The sequence below is a fragment of the Diospyros lotus genome, chromosome 10 (assembly GCF_014633365.1).
Source record: "Diospyros lotus cultivar Yz01 chromosome 10, ASM1463336v1, whole genome shotgun sequence".
Classification (NCBI taxonomy): Eukaryota; Viridiplantae; Streptophyta; class Magnoliopsida; order Ericales; family Ebenaceae; genus Diospyros; species Diospyros lotus.
This window is the reverse complement of record NC_068347.1, coordinates 3663980-3689296: the sequence shown is the minus strand read 5'-3', so window position 1 is coordinate 3689296 and position 25317 is coordinate 3663980. Positions and strand designations below refer to the sequence as shown.

At 33.8% G+C, this 25317-nt stretch overlaps 1 protein-coding gene across 2 annotated transcripts in view; it reads left to right on the top strand.

Moving 5' to 3' along the window:
• The first annotated feature begins 5625 nt into the window (after window positions 1-5625).
• LOC127812226 ((R,S)-reticuline 7-O-methyltransferase-like) overlaps window positions 5626-25317 on the top strand; it is a 28095-nt gene continuing 8403 nt past the window's right edge. The window contains exons 1-2 of one of the 2 annotated variants that reach the window (XM_052352607.1): window positions 5626-6471; window positions 6579-6662. In XM_052352607.1, the coding sequence (XP_052208567.1) occupies window positions 5695-6471; window positions 6579-6662 (861 nt within the window). In that variant the 5' untranslated portion in view covers window positions 5626-5694. Of the gene's footprint in view, window positions 6472-6578; window positions 7175-25317 lie in introns of those variants that run through there. The other variant, XM_052352606.1, reaches the window with a different exon arrangement.

Genomic DNA, 25317 nt, shown 5'->3' with positions numbered 1-25317 from the left:
ACTGGTTCCCAAATTTTTCTTGCACAGTCTTCCAAAAGTTCGACATGAACGGTTGCTTCTTTGGTAATGTTTTATGTTTGAACATTCAAATGTCAAAAAATTGTAACAACAGGCGTCGAGACCCTGATGTCATTCGCCATGGTGATTAGATACACTTATTTATGTAAAAAATATTATTTTGATGCTTAGCTATAATATTTATATTTTAATATATCATATATTTTATATTAATATGATATAAAATGTAACACATTCATAAAAGTGACGTAAAATATATCACAATTGTCTAAATAAAAAAATAAAAAAAATTAAGAATAGCACGTGTAATTTTAGAACTACTACTAAAGTGTCATATCAAGTAGGAAAAAAAGAAAAGAAAAGAGGATTCAGATTTTAGATAAATTTTTATTTTTTTAAATGTTAAAATAAAGTTTGTAAAGTGATATTATATTTGATAAGAAGCAAATATATTCTTATCAAATATAATATAAAATGGGCAAACCTAGTCAGATGGAGGATCGGGTGTTCCAAATCTCTCAATAGTCCGTTGGTGTTCTCGTGTCTAGGGTTTTTTCCTTTTATTTAAAAAAAAAATAGTGTAAAATGACAAGTAGATCTTATTATATATTTATACACACACTAGATGTTGAGTATGTGTGATGTAGGGAAACTTTTATTTTATTTATATATATCTATATATACTATTTAATTTTAAATAAATATTGATATGCAAATCTTTAATAGAACTTTTTAATTCTTCTTTTTAAATAATTTAATGTATGAAATACAAATTTTTATAAGATGACCAACAAGGTAAAATGCCAAATAAACAAGTATATTTTGACTCGGAGACAGATCGGTCTTTGTATTTTAAAAAAGGCTAAATAAGTCACTATACGTAGAATTATATTAACCATTATATAGATATTACCTTAATGTCGTCAATAGTATATTAATTCTATTACCAACATCAACTTTATCCATGATCAAACTTTAATTAAAAAATTAGATCAAAAATTAAATTCTAAACTTATTTGATTTGATCGTTTGTGGTTACGATCTAGGATTCTAGGGGTTTTGACTTTTGTGAAGCGTTTGCAATTGTGTAAAGTTTTTCTAATGTGAATTTCGGATTATGGTAACTTGGTGAGACCCTTCAATTGTTATTTGAGATAATAGGTATATACATTGACTTCACATAAAGTCTACATATTCGTCTATACAAAAATTAATCTAAACGTATAATTTTTTTATCATTCTTGATTAAAACCTTATAAAATTAAATTCTTAAAATCGTATTCTAGAGCCCACTAAATCACAAGAGATAATAATAAAAATTAGTCTAAAAATTCGACCAGTTAGACCATCTCCAACCCAACCCCAAATTTGGGGTAAAACCCTAAAATCCCAAATTTGGGATAAACCCATCTCCAACCCACCCCCAAATCCTACTCCAAATTTGGGGTTGTGAATAGTATTACCCCAAATTTGGGGTTATAATATATTTATTTCTATTTTGTCTCTCCCATTTTAACTATAACAAAATTTAATTCTTTTTGTATCCCACCTTTATATATTTTTACATTTTTATTTACTTATTATTAGTATTAATAATATTTAAATAATATTAATCAATTATAATCAATTAATGAATAATAATTAATAAATGCACTAAATTAGAAATTACTAAATAATAATTGATTAATAATATTTTTGCGTTATATATAATAATATTTTTTTAATTTTGTCGTGTTCAATATAATGTTTTATTAATTGAGATAATAAATGTAATGCTTTTACTTTTTAATATTATTGATAATTAATTTCTTTTTAGTTAATTATGTAATTTTTAGGTAATCATTTAAATTGATATATAATAAATAAGTAAATAATTTATATTATAAAAAAAATGTTTAGAATCCAAAAATAAATAAAAAAAGAATAAACTATCCCTTTACCTGAGGTAAAGGGTTGGAGAGGAATTGGGTTTTACCCCAAATTTGATATAAAATTTACCCCAAATTTGATATAAAATTTACCCCAAATTTGAGGTAAAGAGTTGGAACCTTTACCACCAAACACTAACAACTTGGCTAATACCATGGTGCATGGTGGATTTTATTATATATTTTATTCATCTATAGTTGGATTGACTAGTAAAGGGGTGCAGTTTGCTGACTATCCTAGCAGGAAACGTAACTCAGTTGTGCAGTTGGGTGATGCCTTTCTCACTATGTTTAATTGTAAATTGCTGACTAACGCCAAGCAAAGGAGCAAATTTAGTCTATTTTTGAGAACTTTATTGATGCCTAAATTAGTTTGCCAATCATATATCTGTATCCTTATTCACACGGCACGTCTCTTTAATATAATCTAGAGGCTTTGGAAGGTTCCTAGACAGCAATTGAAAAGACTAAATGTTCTTAAATAAAAATTCAAATTAGCGTGTTTGATTGTATAGTAGTAGAGGGGTGAGTCGTGTAAAAGGAATAAAAATTTTAAATAAAAGTTTAGGGAGTGATGTTTGATAGTAGCAGATTACTTTTTAATCTTTTTTAAGTAAAACTTTAAATAAAATGAGACTTGTTTTGGTAATAAAGTTATTTAAAAAAATAATTATTGTTTAGAGATTACAAGTTTAAATCTTTTTAACCGTACTTAATTTTTATTTATGTCTTGCCACACTATAACTCACAAGGACTGTCAAATGAAAAAGCTCAAACTCTTATATAGGGGCATTGCAAATGACTCCTTAATAATGAAAGATAGAGGGTTCGATGACACACAAAAGGTTTAATGACACCCTAAGCCATGCGCGCATCGTGCTTGGGCATGATACTGATAGATTCGACACACACAAATTTGCCATATCCAAGATTACCATTAGGCAAACTTTTCATATCTAGTCTTTTCATAGGCATATGTACCAAATCCTAGCTTACCATGCATAAGTAGTGATATGCCCAGCAAAATAGCAGATAATCTGAACATGGGTTAGACCCGATAAATAAATCTAGGTCAAATACACTTAAAAACTGCCGAAACACAACTCAAAAATTGGAAGCAAGAAGAATCAAGTAAAATGGTGGTGAGTGATAACCTAGTGGCCACTAGCTCATCATAGCCATCCACCCTTAGGAGCCTCCCTTGAAGCCAATGAATTCTCTTAGGGCGTACCTTGAGCTGAACTTGGGATCCCCTATCGGATCCACAAGAATATTTCGAGAGTTCACAAAATATATCAAGAATATGCTACAAATATACCAAGAATATACCACATAGGAAACTCGAGATAGTCGCCAAGTGTCATCTTCTCCCTCCTCTATAAATAAGAGGACTGCATTTTCTCTTAGGTACTGTCACTTTGATATTCAAACTCCATTTTGCACTTAAACACTCGAAGACTAACTTAAGTATCGGAGGATTTGCATGGAGACATCCTCCCTCAAGTGTTTGTTCGTCTGACAAGGCTCTCAATTATCAAGACTTCTTGTTCATTTTGGACCTCTCATTCATCCAAGATCTCTCAGTCATCGAAGGGCATCACTTCAATAGCAAGCCACCCACCAAGGCACCTAATCATTGCAATATATAAGACCCCTAGGTCTCCTAATTCTCATCACATAAGACTATCACGCTTGTTTTTTTCACATTACAAATTTATTATTTTAATTTGGCAACAACAAGTAGGTATTCTATATTCAAACTTGCTATGCATGGATCTATCTTACTAGGGCGCACACGTTTTAGTGTTGCTTACAATACTCGATCGCACGGTACCCTTCTTACCATGTGTGTCCAAGTACATGAGCACAACCAAAGGCAACAACACAAGAGGGAAGCATCTCTCTCCTTCAAGAGGCATGAAATGAAACAATAACTAAATTCTGAAGCATTAATAACTATGTAAAGTGCTTATTTTTCTTTCTTCTTAATTAAACATAAGTGTCAAAGTATTATTTTGGGGAGGTCTCAAGCAACGTTGGTGACCTGTGTCTAACAAGAAAACCATTTAAGTCTTAAGTAGGAACACGAGGAGAGAGAGGCACACTAATGATTAGAGTAGAACACAGCTCAAACGATTACAAATTTATTGATGTAGATCCTTCAAGCATTCAATCTTATTACTTCTTGAGCCCTCCAAGTGATAATGTTTCTTCTTTTATCTTGCTAAGGCAAGGTTAAGCTTCAATTCAAATTCATTCAAGTCTCTGTGTTCATTGTAATTTTATTGAGTGTTTTAATGCTAATCATGGGTTTTTCAATGCATTATTATGTGTATATTAAATATTTAGTTAGTAAATAATTTGTTGTGGACACAATTAAATAGATGAATATACATATGCACATAGGTAATTTTTAATTGAGAAGAATGGATACACATCAAGAAATTACACAAGATGTAGCCAGAAGATCACTTTTATATTGATTTTCCATAGTTTTTACGGCTTACTGAAAAATTATTAAAATCCATTTATAATATGTATATTATTTATCCACCCGTTTAAATATTTAGTTAGTTAACTTCTAAGCATGAATTTTTTAATGCATTATTATGTGTATATAAATATTTAGTTATTAAGTAGTTTGCCAAGCATTTTTTTCCTCCAAAAGTATTTTTTACCTCTAAAATTTGCATTAAATTAAATATAGTAACAATTAATAATTAAAGTAAAAAATTAAGCATGGTTTTCAATACTATTTATAATATTTATTTATAACTTAAATTTAAACTCAATTAATCTTCTCATCAATTAATTAAAAATATTTATAATATTATTTTGGATTAATTCCTCAATTAATCCCTCAATGAATCAAAAATAAATATTATTTTTGAAGAATATGAATAGACAACTTAAACTATTAATTAAGTCATAGAAAATTGTTCATTTATATAAAATAAAAATAATTTGCATTTTGTACTTATTATTCCAAAGCTATTGGAGACATCCTATAAAGTATTTTAGAATTTTTTATTATCAATTAAATAAATATTATTAATAAGAAATTTGAATAGACAATTTAAATTATTAATTATACCATGTATAGATATATAATTTTTCAATGAATTAAAAATAAATATTTTTTTTATAAATATCATTAATAAAAAAAATTATAATATTTTTTTTATTAATTTCTCAATTATTAAAAAATAAATATTAATGTATGAATTTTTCAATGTTAATTAAGATTTAACATATCATATTTGCAAGATTATGAAAAAAAAAATTAATACATAGTAAAAGAAATATAAGTTAAAATTCATATGTTAAATCTTAATTTTTTATGGGAAATTGAAGAAGCAAAAGATAATCTTTGGTGATTGTGATTGTTGACTTTCCTGAAAGCTATTCAAAAGAGTGAATTTATAACAAGTTGACAGGCCAACCAAATTTTACTGACTTATTCAAAAGAGTGCATTTATATTTGCTAGTTAAGCTTTCCCATGTTTAGAATATACAAATTATAGAACAGCCAGAACGGTTGAGTTGACATGTAGAGAGCCTATCCATCCACAGCCACGCCACTGGCTTATTCAATCGTATTGGTTCAATACATTTCTTCTTCTGCCTCCGCTTTTCTTCTTCCGCCAACTCATCAATCTTCCTCTATAAAAGCCACCCTTCTATTCGGCTACCTTACAAGCAAGAAAAGCCTCTTCTGTACGCAAGCTTAAACACGTAGAGAGAGAAAATGATTATGGAGAAGGAAGCCATTGATTCAGAGGCAATGGTATTGCTTGATGCCCAAGCAGAGATATGGCAACAGATGCTAAGCTTTGCAGATGCCATGGCACTCAAGTGTGCGGTGGAGCTCCACATAGCTGACATTATTCATTCTTACGGCTGTCCAATCAGCCTATCCCAAATCGCCGCCGGCATCGACGCTCCTTCCCCGGATATCGTTAGCCTGGAGCGAATCATGAGATTTCTGGTTCGGAAAAAGATTTTCACAGCCACTCCTCCGTTGGTTGACGGCGGAGAGACCCTCTACGGGTTGACCCCCGCCTCCAAGTTCTTGCTGCACGATGCTGAGCTGAGCCTGGCGCCGATCGTACTGATGGAGAGCGACCCCAGGGCATTAGCCCCCTGGCAAAGCTTCAGCAGGTGTGTGCGGGAAGGTGGGATTGCGTTCGAAAAGGCTCATGGGAAAGAGATATGGGACTATGGCTCCGCCAACCCAGATTTCAGCAGGGTCTTCAACGCTGCAATGGGATGTACCGCCAAGGTCACCACTACCGCAATCGTCGCTGCGTACAAGGATGGATTTCATTCCATTGGGTCGCTAGTGGATGTGGGCGGTGGGATTGGAACTTCCATATCCGAGATCACCAAGGCCTATCCACACATTAAAGCAATCAACTTTGATTTGCCACATGTGGTCGCCACAGCACCTAAGTACCCAGGAGTTACCCATATTGGAGGTGACATGTTTGAGTCTGTTCCAAAGGCTGATGCAGTTTTCATGAAGGTAATGGATTTAAATTTGGAAATAATTTAACACACACAAAAAAGAAAATTATTATTAGTTAACTGTCTAGATGGTTTAATTCATGTTCTAATCATGAATTCGTGTAGTGGATCTTGCATGATTGGAGCGATGAAGACTGTGCGAAGATCTTGAAGAACTGCCGGAAGGCAATCCCAGAGAAGACAGGAAAGGTGATTCTAGTGGAAGTGGTTCTGAAGCCAGACGGTGAAAGCATGTTTGACAACACAGGATTTGTGTTCGATCTCGCAATGCTTGCTCACAGCTCTGGTGGAAAAGAGAGGACCGAGGCTGAATGGAAACGAGTGCTGGAGAAAGGAGGCTTCCCACGTTATAACATCATCCGGATCCCAGCTTTGCCCTCCATCATTGAGGCCTATCCAAACTGAATCATTCTTTCTCTAATCCCTCCAAGCTATAACATCATTTAGGACTATGGTTGTCTTTGTGAACCCAAACTTTCAAGCAACCAGGCAAAAGGAATAATATGAGCATGAGGGCATACATGCATTATCTTATGTAGAGATGTATAACTGTTTTTCTTTTCATTTCAATTCTATTTTATAACATGGAGATGTAGTACTATCTCTCTTCATTCTAATAGAGAGTATTAATTTTGCACAATGATATTGTAAGAACATTTGTATTGTGCCTTTTAATAAAGGTTCTTCTACTGTTCCAAAAATGCTATTTGCACACTTGAGAATAACACTTGGTTTGATATTTTTGTATTAGTGTATTGTACACTTGTATTGATTGGAGACATGGTATAATATATTAATGTAAGATTATTATGATAATTAAGTGTCCCTTCTAAGTGTTCAAATAACATTTCCGGACAAATAATATGATCTTGGAAAACTGCAATTTAATGGAGCTTGAAAAGCCCACAAATATTCCCAAATTTCCTCCGCCACGACATATAAAATAATTTATGTATATTAAATGAAGTTAGATTTCAAGTGAGAATTGCATCCAAAATATTTTTTCTATAAAAATGACCTATTTATTTTAATTAAAATTATTATTTAAAAATTCATAAAAAAATTTATAATCCTATTTCAATCACCTGCCCATAAAATAAATTTTGTTATTTAAGCTCCAAATTCTGGTTTCGGTTTCACAGCTGAAAAATAGGCTCCAATTATTGATTTTTTCCTTTTTTTTATTGAATAGTTATTTCTTTCTTCTTTTGTTTAAGGTGTTGGCTAATTTCCATTTAAAAAGTTGAATGCTTTATGAGAGAGTAGGGCTCAAAACCAAAGGAACTGAAGTGACAGTGACGTCCTGAGAATGGTAAAAAATGGGTACTTGATTAGGACGAGACACTATAAAAATTCTGAATTTTAGTGATGAAAATTTTTTGTTATTTAAACCAAAATTTGTCGTCAATTTAGTGAAGAAATATTTTTATCGTTATATGTAATTTTTTTAATTTAATAAAAAAATTTCATCTCTATTTTTTTAATTTTTATAAAAAATATAAAATTAATATAGCGACGGAATATTTTGTCACTATTTTTTAAATTTTTTAAGGAATTTATTTCAATGACAAAATATTTCATCACTAATTTTTTTATAAAAAATAAGAATTTATTTTAGCGACGAAAATTTTTATGGTTAAAATATATTTTTTTATTTTTTTAAAAACAATTCTTTAGCTAAAATATATTAAAAAGAAAAAATAAAAAAAATTATTTTAGAGACAAAATAAAAATAAAAAATATATTTTAGCGATGGAACAGAAATATCTCGTTACTAAAACATATTAAAAAATAAAAATAAATAAAAAATAAATAAAAATTTAAAAATCATTTTCGCTACATTATAAAAAATTAAAAAAATATATTTTTAGCATCGAAATGGGGTTGCTAATTCTGTCACTAAAATAAATATGTTTTTATTTTTTAAAATATAATTAATTATTAAATTAATCTAATTATCAAACAGTAGAGTTTAAATTTTTACACACTTGATCTGTTTTTCACCAACTATTTAGGAGCTTTAAATCTATAAACATAGATACTAATTCTGCAACACAATTAATTTAGATTAATAATCACGAATAACAAACTAAAATCTAAATCAAATCAAATTGGAACAAAGCTATGGATAATACTTCGGCAATTTCAATTCAAAAAATCAAATTCCATTTGCAAAGGAGTTCAGCCTGAAGTAAGAACATAAAGTTATAAGAATGATTATATGAACTCATCTGAGTCATCCAATTTCTCTATTGTTATTGCACGGTTACAATAATAAATTTATAGATGGGAAACACTGATGAATGACCCACATATGGCTTATTTGAGTGATGGATGACCTTTGCGATGTGTAGCTGAGAAATGGATGACCTTACTCGAGGGGATGGATGACTCTCGTGTGGCTGAGCTGAGCGATGGATGACCTCACTCGGGGGGTTGATGACTCTTTTAGGCGATGGATGATCTGCTGGCAAGAAAATTGGTTAGGGGCACGGCTGAGAATCTTCGAACAGACCCTCTGATACTTAAGTCTAAATCTTGTAGAAATGAAATGCTTTAAAGCAAAGAGTCAGTTTCAGTATCAGAGTTTGTGTACCAAATGAAGGGAAGAGGCCCCATATTTATAGCGATAGGAGGGGCATCCATGTGTTGTGTGACCCGATCTCCATGGCAAGAATCTCGGAGAGGGTTTGACAGAGTTTTGCAAGGGTAGTTTTGATCGATTATTTAGGGGGTGTTGGCGCGAGAGAGTGGGGCACACGGATGCGAGGGTGGTACCCCAGATGACCCTCACTCGGGAATGTGTGCAAGCGCGAGCAATAACGCGGGTGCGGGCAGAGGCATGCGTGGGCGAACGAGTGTGTCGGCGCTTGTGGGCATGCTAGAGGATGCATAAGGACATGCCTGCGTGTGGCTGTGAAGCTATGCATGATGAGGCCTAACACCCCCAAGTAAGTTCCACTCGAGCGTGGCAAAGATGAGGGCACCCCCCCCATCCATGTGCTGCCAAACCCTTGATTGAGAGTTGTTAGAACGGGAGATGCTATGGCACACACCAAGAGGGGGGGTGAATTGGTATAATTAAAAACTTGGTAGAAACTTGAAAAACTTTTTGATACAGGTTGAAGTTTTAATGATTTAAAACGTGAAGCATATAAAATGACAAATGTGAATCAAGTGAGGAATTAAGGAATGTTTGGAAAGATAAAGATGATTTAAAGAACACAAGTACACAAGAACACCAAGATTTATAGTAGTTCGGCTTAACCCAAGCCTAATCCACTACCTTAGCTCCTCACTAAGGATTTTTCAAACCATCCACTAAAACCCCCTACTTAAACCAAGTAGGTCCTCTAGTCCGAGACTAGGAATTACAAAACCTCCCACTCAAATGGGCCCTCTAGCTATACGAGCTAGGAAAACAAGAAATATATAGTTGGAGAGAATCTAAAAGATGAATCTCTTAGTTACAATGTCTCTCAAAAATGATACAAGGCTTAAATGAATGTAAACAAATTAAGATCACAGCCTTGAAGAGAGAAAATTGAAGCACAGTGAATGTAAATAGAAACGAGTGTAAAATGTAAGCTCAATTCAATTCATTCCCGTCCATTAGCCTTCTCTTGATCATCTATGACATGTATATATAAGTGTCCCACGAAGTTGAAGAGAAATATAGCCGTTTGGAGCCGTTGGGATTTGAAAAAATAGCCGTTGGAACTTTCTGCAAAAAGAAATAGTCGACAGAAGAAATATATAGTTGACTATTTTTACAACTAAAGCAAGAAATAGTCGACAGACAAAACGAATAGTCGACTATTTTATAACACAAAATTTCAATAGTCGACAGACACATTCCAATAGTCGACAGATGCTGAGATATGAAGAAATTTTTGAAACTTATGAACAAAAATAGTCGACAGAACATAAAAAATAGTCGACTATTTTGAAGCATAGTCGACAGAATGATCCTGATAGTCGACTATTCTATAGAAAATCTTGAATTTTCAATACATCCTTATTCGATTATTTAAAAACTCATTTTGATTATCTTTAAAGCAAGTTGAGATTATCAAAAGTATGATTTGAAACAAATTATTCTTAATAAATCAATCTTTCATCCATACTCAATATTTCTTCTATAAGTTTTCATATCTTGCTTCAAAACTTATATACTAAAAATTCATTTTCTCATTCATATAAGCATTTATCAAAACCATTCATTACCAAGAGATATTAGATATCAAAATACTAGGAGATAGTTTTCTAAAATGAACACACTTTCAAAAATATGTTCTAGTTGGTCTTTTGCCTTAGAATTATTTTGACCAACGATTTCAAGGAGATTCTTTTTAGATCTTAAAACTTGTTTATGCTAATCTCCAAATAATATAAAAGATCATAGATCATTTTAACAAAACACTTTGAAATTGATTTTTGTTTCCAAACCATATGCTTTGATTGAGAAAAAAAAAATACATTTGAAATTTTTCATCATCAAAACTAAACACAAGAGTAAAATATCAAGAGTCACTCGAGGGTATGGCCTTTGCCACCCTTGAGTGACCCCCACTCGGGGGTGATTGCTTCCATGGATGCCTCTCATACAGGCCACTACGACTATTGCCCTGCCATCGCCACGTGGCTGGTCTTTTCACTGCCACGTGGTGCTCTTTCTGATTACCCATAACAATTGCTCCTTACTCTTTCTGTCGGGTGTCTCGGGAGGAAGAGTATCTCATTTGCATTGTTATTCTATTTTCAAAAGGCCATTTTCAATTTGAGAAAGTTTTTCTGTATCCATCTTCTCCATCTTCAAATATCTCGTAGTTATCTTTTACATAATGTCTCCTAGGGTGCCTCTATAAATGGAGGCTTAAGCTTCTCATTTGACCATTGTTTAAATAAGTCTTCTGTGTTTTTTTATAGCTTTGGCATTTTCATATTTCGACTTCTCATAAGCTTCAATGGCTTCAAGAAGATATGGTAGAGTCTTCGCATGACATGTTGAAGCTTCTGCCCTTGCAGTAGTGGTCCATGCATTCAGTTCTTCATCTTCTAGGAGTATAGACACGATTTCTTCATACGCTCTCAGCTCCCCAGGTGTCGGGGGCATGGAAAGATCTTCAAATCAAGTTAAGAGTGACCATGCCGTTATTGGCTCATATATTTATTTTGCCGAGAGATGAATTGGCATATTGGGGATTTTTCTCCGAATCCAAGGGTGTTCATGATGATTGGTGTTCCATTTCCTGGTTTATTGGATTACTTGCAACATAACATATCCTTTTGCAGGATAATGGCTATTGCGACAATCAGACGCCAGGAGAAGCGGCATAAGTCGCTTGTGAGGCCACTGATATTATGTTTTCTTGATGTATGGCTAATTGCGAGACAACAATTTTATGTCTTCTCATTGTTAGGCTACTTGTGGGGCAATGTGATGTGCTTCCTTGTTGTCGGGCTGTGAGCATGGCAATGGCCCCCCCCCTTTTTTTTTTAGTTATAATGTTGCAGCTCTCTAGTTTTGTGTGTAAATGCTTTCTGGTATTGTGAGCGTAACTTCCACATTTGCAATATATTTTGTTCTTATGGTTCAACATAATGCCTACATTCGCAATTAAAAAGAATATACATCTTTTGTTTTCGCGGTTCGGCGTAGCGCTTATGTCCGCGATTAGTTTTGGTTTTTCCTTGTTATCGGGGTATGAGTAGGGCAACAGACCTGTTGTTTTCACCTTGTGGTTGAGTTATTAGTTAGATAACGGGTCTTTTTGTGTTTACCTCGTTGCCGAGCTAGTAGTAGGGCAACGGGCCTTAGGTTACCAAGTAAAGCGATGTATGTTGCTCACATGGCAACTTATATTATAGCTCATTTCTGTCGGGCTTTTTGCAAGACAACAATTTTATTTTCACCCCATTGTTAGCTATGTGCAGGATAATGTCTTATTTTTCCCTTATTGCCAGACTATGCGTGGCACAATGGGCTTGTTATCTCTCTCGTTGCCGGGCTATGAGTAGGGTAATGAGTTTTTAGCTTTCATTTCATTACCGGGCTATGCGCGGGGCAATGGGCTCTTCGTTCGAGTTCCCACAGACGGTGCCAATTATTGTTGCATGGTTATAACAATAAATTTATAGATGAGAAACTGTCGATGGATGACCCACATATGGTTTATCTGAGCGATGGATGACCCTTGCGACATGTAGCCGAGCAATGGATGACCTTACTCGGGGGGTAGATGACTCCTTTAGGCGATGGATGACCTGTTGGAAAGAAAATCAGTTAAGGGCACGGGTGAGAATTCCTGCACGGACCCTCTGATGCTTAAGTCAGACTTTCGTAGAAGTGAAATGCATGAAACCAAATAGTCAGTCTGAGTATCATAGTTTTCTTACTGAATGAGGGGAAAAGGTCCCTTATTTATAGCGATGGGAGGGGCATCCATGTGTCGTGTGACCCAATCTCCACGGTAAGAATCTCAGAGAGGCTTTGACCGAGTCTCATGGGGGTAGTTTTGACAGATTATTTAGGAGGTGTTGGTGCGAAAGCGCAGGGCACACAAATGTGAGCGTGGTACCCCGGATGACCCTCACTCTGGAGTGTGTGCGAGCGTGAGCAATGACCCGAGCACGGGTGAAGGCATGTGTGAGCGAACGAGTGTGTGGACCGCGGGGCTGCACACAAGTGTATGGGCGTGTGTGTGGCTGTTAGGCCGAGCACGATAAGCCCTAGCACCCTCGAGTGGGTGCTACTAGGGGTGGCAAATATGGGGGCGCCCCTCCTTCCATGGCGCCGTATAACGCATCCTAGAAAGGGAGGCTGCATATGGTTGGAGGGAGTGCCTTCCCTTCCAGTCAGCCAAACCCCCGAGTAACCCTTACTCGAGGGTGACCACTTCCATGGGTGCCCCTCACACGGGGCACTACGACTGTTACCCTGCCATCACTATGTGGTGGGTCCTCACATCGCCATGTGGCACTTTTTTTTTTTTTTTTTATTACCCATAACATCTATAAATCATACTCACTCAAAGAATTAAATAAGAAATTGCATAAACTTGTTAAGTTATGCATGGAAGGGTATAAAATTGAACAAACAAGTAAAAAGAACCCGAATAACAAATTGAAGGCAAACAATATTTAGAATAATAGCTACTGATAAAAATATTCAGAATATTCTAACCTGAAAAGTTAAATCCATAGATGCATCAACCTTGAAGGTAAAATTATCATCATTCCCTTGTACTCTTTTGATCAAAGTGTATCGTCCTTCAACTCCAATCAAAGCAGACAAAAGATCATTAATGATAATCAATTCCTGCATATAAAAAGAACACCACTTAAAAAGATCACATTGTGAAAATGGATAAAATTATTAAAAGAAAAAAGGATAACTAATTAATATTAAAAATTAATACTTAAATATTTAAACTTTAAATATTTATTCGAATAAAATTACAATGCTAACAAATATTTTATACATAATGTATTGTAATAATGAAGTTTACATCATTGGTAAACAAAAATAGAGACTCGAAGACTTAACAACTAATTAAACTCTTTTAGAGTGACACAACCAACTAAACCAACAAACTAGACCCGATGACTTAACAATTAATTAAACCCAAACAACATAAAACATATAAATCAAGCCAATGCCACAACAAGCAAAACCAAAAGCATCAGAACCACAAAAAAAGCCAAAGCCAAACCCAAGATAAAAGCTCACAAAAACTAAAGGTACACAAACCATATTCTCTAGCCCCAATTAAATCGAATTCATCCTATAAATAAAAACAAAGTTAAGCCATAGGAATCCACAAAAAGAGACCAAATTGATTAGCTTTAAGCTAGTTGTTAAGAAGACAACACCAGAGCCTTTTTCTTGGATGTTATGGACAAGAAACAAAGGGAACATCTATAGATGAAATGGAAAAAGACAACAATAAATCAATCAAGTGAAGATGTTCACTCTTAAGAAAGAACCCTAAAAAAGAAAACAAGGTGATATTAACAGTATTTCTTTTTAACATCTCATTTATTATATAAATTTTTTGTTTATGCAACATCAATCACAACCTAGCTAGGTCCTTTGTGACTAGGTTTTCACCCTTTGTCCACAACTTGCGTGGCAACATGCAAATGGAGCAAGAAGTTAATGATTTCATTTTGGTTGATGATAATAAAGATGACACAGCCAAGAATTGTAGCGACAATGAAGAGTGGAGTCTATTGATGAATATGGTGACCTTGAATTTTAAATAGCAGATTTCAATATTTTTATATTTATACGTCGTTAAATTAATATAAGTTATAAGATTATATAATTTAACTAAATTTAATAAAATTGCACCTCAAATTAAATTCCAATCATATGAATTTACTAGTATGATTTACATCACTTATCTGATTATTTAAACTTTAATTAAATCAAATTTAACTTTGAATTTCTTTTAAATTTACAGCTTCCGTGCGCCATCCTTCTCCCCTTAATCTCCTCACTGTTTGCTGTTTGAAATAACCCCGAATGCTCCCAAAATCGAGAGTTAAATAGCCAAAAGAAGAAGGCTACCAGAGGCTGCCACGTGGCAGCAATCAGCATTGCCTCCAAAACGGCACCGTTTTGGGTGCCCCCTTGCTAGAAAATTCTAGCTTTCATCCAGACACCAGCCATGCAAACGAGCAACCAGCTGAACCGCAAGTCTCCTCATTACACGAGCTGCAACCATTAATTTTAACCTATCATTTGAGGCTGTCCTACTTAAAACGACATTTCCAACGCTGCACCCATCAAAATTCAATCCCTTACCTTGATGACTGAAGGGGTAAGTTGGTGAGGCAATTATTTAGGGTCTAACCATTTGAGCTTAATAAATAATTATTTTAATTTATTAATTTTTAATTTTTCATTAAGAGATTGGGACCCCTAAATTAATAATGGCTTAGGGCCCCTAAGCCCTGGAGCCGGTCCTGCTTACCTTCTCCATACCACTTGCACGCTCAACCGCTTGGCTGCCACCACCTTTGTTATATATTAGCTTGGCATTTAATTTTATTCTAGTCAACTATCCCAATTCCTAGCTTATCCTTTACACCCACAAAATACAATAAATTTCCATTCTTTTAAAACAATTAAATTAATATCTCCCCTTAAATAGATAAGTATTCAATAATCACTTTAAATATAATAATTAATAATTATTAACTATTCCTAAATTTCGGAGATGTTATACCACATATTCGTCTATACAAAAATTTAATCCAAACATATAATTTTTTTATCGTTCTTGATTAAAGTCTTATAAAATTAAACTCATAAAATCGTATTCTAGAGCCCACTAAATTACAGGAGATAATAATAAAAAATAGCCTCAAAATTCGAACACTTAGATCTTAAGAATACGATTGACTATATATTTTATTCATATGTAGTTGGATTGACTATATATTTTATTCATTTTATTCAGGGTGATGCCTTTCTCACTATGCCTAATTGTATTGTGCTGACTGACGGCAAGCAAAGTCGCAAATTTTGTCTATTTTGAGAACTCGTTGTCGCCATCGTTATTGACATTATTGATGCCTTAATTAGTTTACTGATCATATATCTGTATCCTTATTCACTCGGCACCTCTCTTTAATATAATCTAGAGGTTTAGGAAGGTTCCTAGACATGCAATTGAAAAGACTAAACGTTTTTAAATAAAAATTCAAATTAATGTGTTTGATTGTATAGTAGTAGAGGGGAGAGTCGTGTAAAAGTATTAAAAGTTCTAAATAAAAGTTCATGGAGTGACGTTTCATAGTAACAAATTACCTTTTTAATCTTTTAAATTAGTAAAATTTTAAATAAAAAGAGAGTTGGTTTGGTAGTAATATTATTTAAAAAAATAATTATTATTTAGAGATTACGAATTCAAATCTTTTTAACGCACTTATATTTTATTTGTCTTGACACACTATAACCCATAAAGACAGTCAAATGGATATACTCTTAAGTTCTTACGTAGGGGCATGCAAATGACTCCTTAATGATGAAAGATAATAGAGGGTTCAATGACAAAATATTGAAGCATTGATAACTATGTAAAGTGCTTATTTTTCTTTTTTCTTAATTTAATATATGCCATGCTCATATGTTTTTCATGTATTATGTAAACTATTTCATATCGTCACTTAGATATTTTATCATCTAACCTGTGTTATGCCTCTGGAACGTTCAATGTTTTAGCCAGGGATTACTGCGAGGGCAAAAATATGGCCGGTTGAAGGTCAACGGTGCTTAGCTTGATAGTCATTGTGATCTTTTGGGGTTTTAGTATGTATTTCAGCTTGTGTGTGAATAGTTGTACGATAACGTTGTTATCATTTGGTTATTTGTAATACGTATTTTGTTATGCAAATACTTTATAAGAACCACGGTATTTGTTGTTAATGTATCCGCTGCGTTATAATATGTCTCGTTTAGTCTTTAAGATTTGTGATCTTGTTAGTTAAACGGGCAAAACTGGGGTTCTTGAGATTTTTATCTACATATGAAGGTTGTTCTTGAAATCACTGCGCGTGATGAACTTGGAAAAAAAAAAGATTCCCAAAAATACCCTTATAGTAACACGCCTGGCGAGGCAGGGTGTTACAACTCCTTTAGGCGATGGATGACTTGCTGGAAAGAAAATCAGTTAGGAGTACGGGTGAGAATTCTTGCGCGGACACTCCGTTACTTAAGTTAGACTTTCGTAGAAGTGAAATGCATGAAAGCAAAGAGTCAGTCTGAGTATCAAAGTTTTCGTACCGAATGAGGGGAATAGGTCCCTTATTTATAGCGATGGGAGGGGCATCCATGTGTTGTGTGACCCAATCTCCACTATAAGAATCTCGGAGAGGGTTTGACCAAGTCTCGCGGGGGTATTTTGATAGATTATTTAGGAGGTGTTGGTGCGAGAGCACAGGGCACACAGATGCAACCGTGGTACCCCGGATGACCCTCACTCTGGAGTGTGTGCGAGCGCGAGCAATGACCCGAGCATGGGCAAAGGCATGTGTGAGCGAACGAGTGTGTGGACCACACGGGGCCGCACGCAAGCGTGTAGGCGTGTGTATGGCTGTGAGGCCGCGCATGATAAGCCCTAGCACCCTCGAGTGAGTGCTACTGGGGGTGGCAAAGATGGGGGCGCCCCCCCTCCATGGCGCCACGTGGCGCATCCTAGAAGGGGGGCGCATGTGGCTGGAAGGAGTGCCTTCCCCCCAGTCAGCCAAACCCCCGAGTAACCCCTACTCAAGGGTGACCGCTTCCATGGGTGCCTCTCACACGGGGCATCGCGACTGTTGCCCTGCCATCGCTATGTGGCGGGTCCTCACATTGCCATGTGGTATTTTTTTTTTTATTACCGATAACATCTATAAATCATACTCACTCAAAGAATTAAATAAGAAATTGTAGAAACTTATTAAGCTATGCATGGAAGGGTATAAAATTGAACAGACAAGTAAAAAGAACCCAAATAACAAATTCAAGGCAAAAAAATATTCAGAATAATAGCTACTGACAAAAGGTCTTAAGGGTGAGTTTCACAAAGAGAATATTCTAACCTGAAATGCTAAATCCATAGATGCATCAACCTTGAAGGTAAAATTATCATCCTTCCCTTGTACTCTTTTGATCAAGGTGTATCGTCCTTTAACTCCAATCAAAGCAGACAAAAGATCATCGATGATAATCAATTCCTGCATATAAAAAGAACACCACTTAAAAAGATCACATTGTGAAAATGGATAAAATTATTAAAAGAAAAAAGGATAACTAATTAATATTAAAAAATAATACTTAAATATTTAAATTTTAAATATTTCTTCGAATAAAATTACAATGCTAACAAATATTTTATACATAATGTATTGTAATAATGAAGTTTACATCATTGGTAAACAAAAAAAGAGACTCGAAGACTTAACAACTAATTAAACTCTTTTAGAGTGACACAACCAACTAAACCAACAAAGTAGGTCTGATGACTTAACAACTAATTAAACCCAAACAACATAAAACATATAAATCGAGCCAATGCCACAACAAGCAAAACCAAAAGCATCAGAACCACAAAAAAAGCCAAAGCCAAACCCAAGATAAATGCTCACAAAAACTAAAGGTACACAAACCATAGTCTCTAGCCCCAATTAAATCGAATTCATCCTATAAATAAAAACAAAGTTAAGCCATAGGAATCCACAAAAAGAGACCAAATTGATTAGCTTTAAGCTAGTTGTTAAGAAGACAACACCAGAGCCTTTTTCTTGGATGTTATGGACAAGAAACAAAGGGAACATCTATAGATGAAATGGAAAAAGACAACAATAAATCAATCAAGTGAAGATGTTCACTCTTAAGAAAGAACCCTAAAAAAGAAAACAAGGTGATATTAACAGTATTTCTTTTTAACATCTCATTTATTATATAAATTTTTTGTTTATGCAACATCAATCACAACCTAGCTAGGTCCTTTGTGACTAGGTTTTCACCCTTTGTCCACAACTTGCGTGGCAACATGCAAATGGAGCAAGAAGTTAATGATTTCATTTTGGTTGATGATAATAAAGATGACACAGCCAAGAATTGTAGCGACAATGAAGAGTGGAGTCTATTGATGAATATGGTGACCTTGAATTTTAAGTAGCAGATTTCAATATTTTTATATTTATACGTCGTTAAATTAATATAAGTTATAAGATTATATAATTTAACTAAATTTAATAAAATTGCACCTCAAATTAAATTCCAATCATATGAATTTACTAGTATGATTTACATCACTTATCTGATTATTTAAACTTTAATTAAATCAAATTTAACTTTGAATTTCTTTTAAATTTACAGCTTCCGTGCGCCATCCTTCTCCCCTTAATCTCCTCACTGTTTGCTGTTTGAAATAACCCCGAATGCTCCCAAAATCGAGAGTTAAATAGCCAAAAGAAGAAGGCTACCAGAGGCTGCCACGTGGCAGCAATCAGCATTGCCTCCAAAACGGCACCGTTTTGGGTGCCCCCTTGCTAGAAAATTCTAGCTTTCATCCAGACACCAGCCATGCAAACGAGCAACCAGCTGAACCGCAAGTCTCCTCATTACACGAGCTGCAACCATTAATTTTAACCTATCATTTGAGGCTGTCCTACTTATAACGACATTTCCAACGCTGCACCCATCAAAATTCAATCCCTTACCTTGATGACTGAAGGGGTAAGTTGGTGAGGCAATTATTTAGGGTCTAACCATTTGAGCTTAATAAATAATTATTTTAATTTATTAATTTTTAATTTTTCATTAAGAGATTGGGACCCCTAAATTAATAATGGCTTAGGGCCCCTAAGCCCTGGAGCCGGTCCTGCTTACCTTCTCCATACCACTTGCACGCTCAACCGCTTGGCTGCCACCACCTTTGTTATATATTAGCTTGGCATTTAATTTTATTCTAGTCAACTATCCCAATTCCTAGCTTATCCTTTACACCCACAAAATACAATAAATTTCCATTCTTTTAAAACAATTAAATTAATATCTCCCCTTAAATAGATAAGTATTCAATAATCACTTTAAATATAATAATTAATAATTATTAACTATTCCTAAATTTCGGAGATGTTATACCACATATTCGTCTATACAAAAATTTAATCCAAACATATAATTTTTTTATCGTTCTTGATTAAAGTCTTATAAAATTAAACTCATAAAATCGTATTCTAGAGCCCACTAAATTACAGGAGATAATAATAAAAAATAGCCTCAAAATTCGAACACTTAGATCTTAAGAATACGATTGACTATATATTTTATTCATATGTAGTTGGATTGACTGTATATTTTATTCATTTTATTCAGGGTGATGCCTTTCTCACTATGCCTAATTGTATTGTGCTGACTGACGGCAAGCAAAGTCGCAAATTTTGTCTATTTTGAGAACTCGTTGTCGCCATCGTTATTGACATTATTGATGCCTTAATTAGTTTACTGATCATATATCTGTATCCTTATTCACTCGGCACCTCTCTTTAATATAATCTAGAGGTTTGGGAAGGTTCCTAGACATGCAATTGAAAAGACTAAACGTTTTTAAATAAAAATTCAAATTAATGTGTTTGATTGTATAGTAGTAGAGGGGAGAGTCGTGTAAAAGTATTAAAAGTTCTAAATAAAAGTTCATGGAGTGACGTTTCATAGTAACAAATTACTTTTTTAATCTTTTTAATTAGTAAAATTTTAAATAAAAAGAGAGTTGGTTTGGTAGTAAAATTATTTAAAAAAATAATTATTATTTAGAGATTACGAATTCAAATCTTTTTAACGCACTTATATTTTATTTGTCTTGACACACTATAACCCATAAAACCGTCAAATGCATATACTCTAAGTTCTTACATAGGGGCATGCAAATGACTCCATGATGATGAAAGATAGGAGGGTTCAATGACAAAATATCACACAAAAGGTTTAACGACATTGTAGAAGAACTCCCATATATGCCACGTGCATCTCGTGCTTGGGCATGATATTAATAGATTCGACACACCCAAACTTTCCATATCCAATATTACCATTATGCAAACTTTTCATATCTAGGATTTTCACAGGCACATGTCCTAAATCCTAGCCTACCATGCATTACAAGAAAATAATTTTTAGAGACGGATTTTTGATTTGAGACGGATTTTGAGAGGGATTTTGCTCCGTCGCAAAAATATTCCTCACAAATTTTGAGACGGATTTTAAGATAAATTTTTCATCTCAAATTTGAGACAAATTTAGTGATAGATTTAGAAACTGATTTTTTTCCTCTCAAATTTGAGACGGATTTTTCCGTCTCAAAATCTGTCTCATGTTTGAAAAGGTTTTGAGACGAAATTTTTTGTTTCAAATTTGAGAAGGATTTGGAGACTGGATTTTTCCATATCAAATTTGAGAGGGATTTTGAGACAGATTTTTTTATCTCAAATTTGAGACGAATTTTTCCATCTTTATATCTGTCTCAAATTTTGCGAGGAAAAAATCTCTCTCAAATTTGAGACGAAATTTTCCACTCCATCGATTTTTTCCATAATTAGAGAGATTTTGAAATAGATTTTTCCGTTTCTAAATTCGTCTCAAATTTAAATATAATTAAAAAAGTTAATTTATTTTTTTTTAAAAAAATTTTAAAATTCAATCTGATAAACACATATACGAACTAAAAAAAATTATCCATACCATATAATAAATCCATAGAGTAATACACATTATCCATAAATATTAGAAATGCATCGTAAAATCTATCATCCATACTAATAATACGTCCATAAATATTAAAAATACATAATAAATTCTATCATCCATACAAATAACGGATCTTTTAATGATCCAAAGGATCCAAGTGCGGTGATGATAAAGATGGCGGTGGGGAAGGCAACCTACCTTCAATGGCTGACAGACGATCGTTAAAGGGTTCAATAGCTATCCTAACAACTTCTTGAATCTGCTTTGCTAATGAGCTCGACGACAATGACGGTGGCGATGGTAGGTTGTAGGAACCAAGGATGACATACGCTTCTGACCCCATCCCATAGACATGACCCTTTTTCTTACCGCCCACAACCTCCAACCATATTGATCTCTCGTCAATAGTTGGCTGCGAGGGCTGGACAACGTCATTATCTTCTGACTGGCCAAATGCTAATGCCTGTGATAATGCCTCATGTTGTCGCTTTTGGAAGTCAGCCTGCAAGCATCATAGATACATAAAATAAGTTGTATTATCAAAAGGTCAATTAATCATAATAGAATAATATAAAAAGACACAAATAATGTATATTTACATAAGTATTCTCGGATTTCCTAGCAACAAATCCCAAACTGTCTCTCTTTCTATATGTCGCAAGATACAACTCAGCCTGCATGAGTGGATGACCAAATTGCTTTGACTGCAAAGGAAAAAAAAGGTGTTCATGCAAAAATTATTGTTTCTTAAAAAATAATTATGTAAAATAAATATAATAAAAATATCAAATATTACCAGTCTTTTCTTATGCTCCAATATAGGAATGAAACCCACTTTCACACTTTTTTAATATTTTATTTTGCCTTCCCTCTTCTCTCTCTCCGTCACCGTTCTCTCTCTCTTGGCACACTTACACACTCTCCTTAAGTACATTTCTTCATCTCTCTCAACTCAATGGAAACTTACTTACACATTTTTTTAATATTTTTAATGTTATAAGAAGAAAAAATGTGAAAGCAAAAAGAACAAGAAAAAAAGAGAATAATGATGAGCAAAGAGAGTAATGATGATTTCGGTCATAATAATAAGCAAAGAGGCGGGGAGATTCTGGCCTCTTTCTTATTTTTATTTAATAATATTATATATTATGTTATATATTATATAACATTACATAATATATATTATATTTTATGTTATATTAACATAACATTACTCATATATCTATAGATAAAAATTTGACATTTGAGATGAAAAAAAATCCATCTCAAATTTGAGAGGGAATTTTGAGATGGAAATTAATTCGTCTCAAATTTGAGACAGATTTTTTTTCGTCTCTAAATTTGTGTCTATTTTTTTAGAAATTTTCCTTTTCTTCTCCTTTTTCCCTAAGTCTTCTCTCATTCCAGACCCACCAATCGCCTCTCTCCTTCTAGATCCACCGGCACCAGTTTCGATCAACTGATCACCTCTCTCTTTCCAGATCCACCGGCACCAGCTTCTAGATCCACCGATCGCCTCTCTCTTTCCAGATCCACCGATCGCCTCTCTTCTTCTAGATCTACACCGCGTATCTTCCAGATCAACCGATTGCTCCAGGTCCGTACCGCCCACCTTCAAGATCTGCATCACGACCATCGCCGCCTTCGCCGACCATCAACGCCGCTGCCCGCTGCTGCCGGATCTAAAGTTAGATCTGGGTTGGCCCGACCCGACCTGATTTAGGTTCGACCCATTCAATTAGATTTGATTCATATCTGATTCGACCCATCTAATTAGATCTGATCCATATCTAATTCGACCCATCCAATTAGTTCTGACCCATCTGATTTGACCAATCCAATTAGATTTGACCCATACTTGATTTGCTTAGATTTAACCAGAACTCAGATTTATTATGCCAAGGTTTGACTCATTTTGATTCGGTACCTGCAGAGTTTTGAGAAGACAGTGTACCCCATCGTGCATCTTTGCTCCTTATTTTTGTCACGAGGAAGGATCCACTTATTTTGTTGTCATCAACCGCATTTTTGGTGCCAGAAATGCCTCTATCCTCCTAGCCCATCTTCTGGTAAGTGACCAATTTGGAGCTGCTATGACACTCTTATTTGAAGCTTAAGCCCCGCTTCAGGATCCCGTATATGATTGTGTGTCTCATATTCTTTTTCTTCAACAACAGATTAGTGATTTACAAGCTTATCGAGCTCTATTGCAGGATTCACTATTCACACACTATTTTGCACATCCTCAACCTATTCCACAACCTGATACAAACCCAAACTGGAGCCCTGATCGTCACATCATTCCAAAAAATGCCTCGCTTCCTAGTTTCCCTGAGGCCACTTCTCTACCTTACCCTGATAACACTGGCAGTAGCCAGATGCCACTCCGGGACGACATTGATGAGCTTGGACCTATCGTGTTTGGCAACCATCGTTGACACTGAGCATTGGCAACATTATCAGTTTCTATGGTTTGACTTTTTTATTTTTTGTACTACCTCATGGTTGGTTTCTTGTAAATGTATTGAACATATGGAATGAATGTTATATTTTGGGTAACTTTCGATCTGTGGTTGGAAAGGTTAACACGTAATTCTCTGACAAATGAATTGCAATCATTATTTTTTTTTCCATTCTACCTAAACTGATATTTTATATTTTCATCATACCCTCGATCTTATAGTTAATTATTATATAACATTGTAGTGTTTGTTTATTACCAATTGTGTGGGTAATTGTTTAAGAAATTAAATTAAAATTTTAATAATAAAATAAAAAATAATGGAATAAATTAATTGATTTAAAAATAAAAAGAAGAGTTAATATATATTTTTAATTTTTTTTATACATTTTCTAAAATTTTCCATGGTTAAATTTATTTTTAATTATTAAATGAATAAATTTTGTGATAATTAAGAATGTTAATAACTATTACAAATAGTGCGATCATTTTGTATACTTTTAATAACTATTACAAATAGTTAATTATTATATATTTAATATATTTTTTAATTTATAAATTTTTATATATATATTAGTTTACATGTATATATACTTTATTTTATATTTTATTCACATGAAATATATTAATTTATATGTTTAGAATTTAATTTCTATATCTATAAATAAAAATTTTACATTTTATAAATTAATTTTTTAATATTTTACATTTTATAAATTAATTTTATATTTTATAAATTTGAGAGGGATTTTGAAATGAAAAAATATCTATCACAAATTGAGACGGATTAATTTCCATCTCCAAAATCCCTCTCAATTTGAGATAAAAAAAATTCGTCTCTAATTTGAGACAAAAAAATTTTCATCTCAAAATCCCTCTCAAATTGAGACGGACTTAGAGACGAAAAAAATCCATTCTTACATTTGTCTCAAATTAATACAGATTAGTTTCCATCTCCAAAATTCGTCTCAAATTGAGATGAATTTTGAAATAAAAAAATTTCATCCCTAATTGAGACGAAAAAATTTTCGTCTTAAATTCTCTCTCAAATTGAGACGGATTTAGAGATGAAAATAAATTTGTTTCTAATTTGAGACAAAAAAATTTTATCTTTAAAATCTGTCTCATTTCGTCTCTAA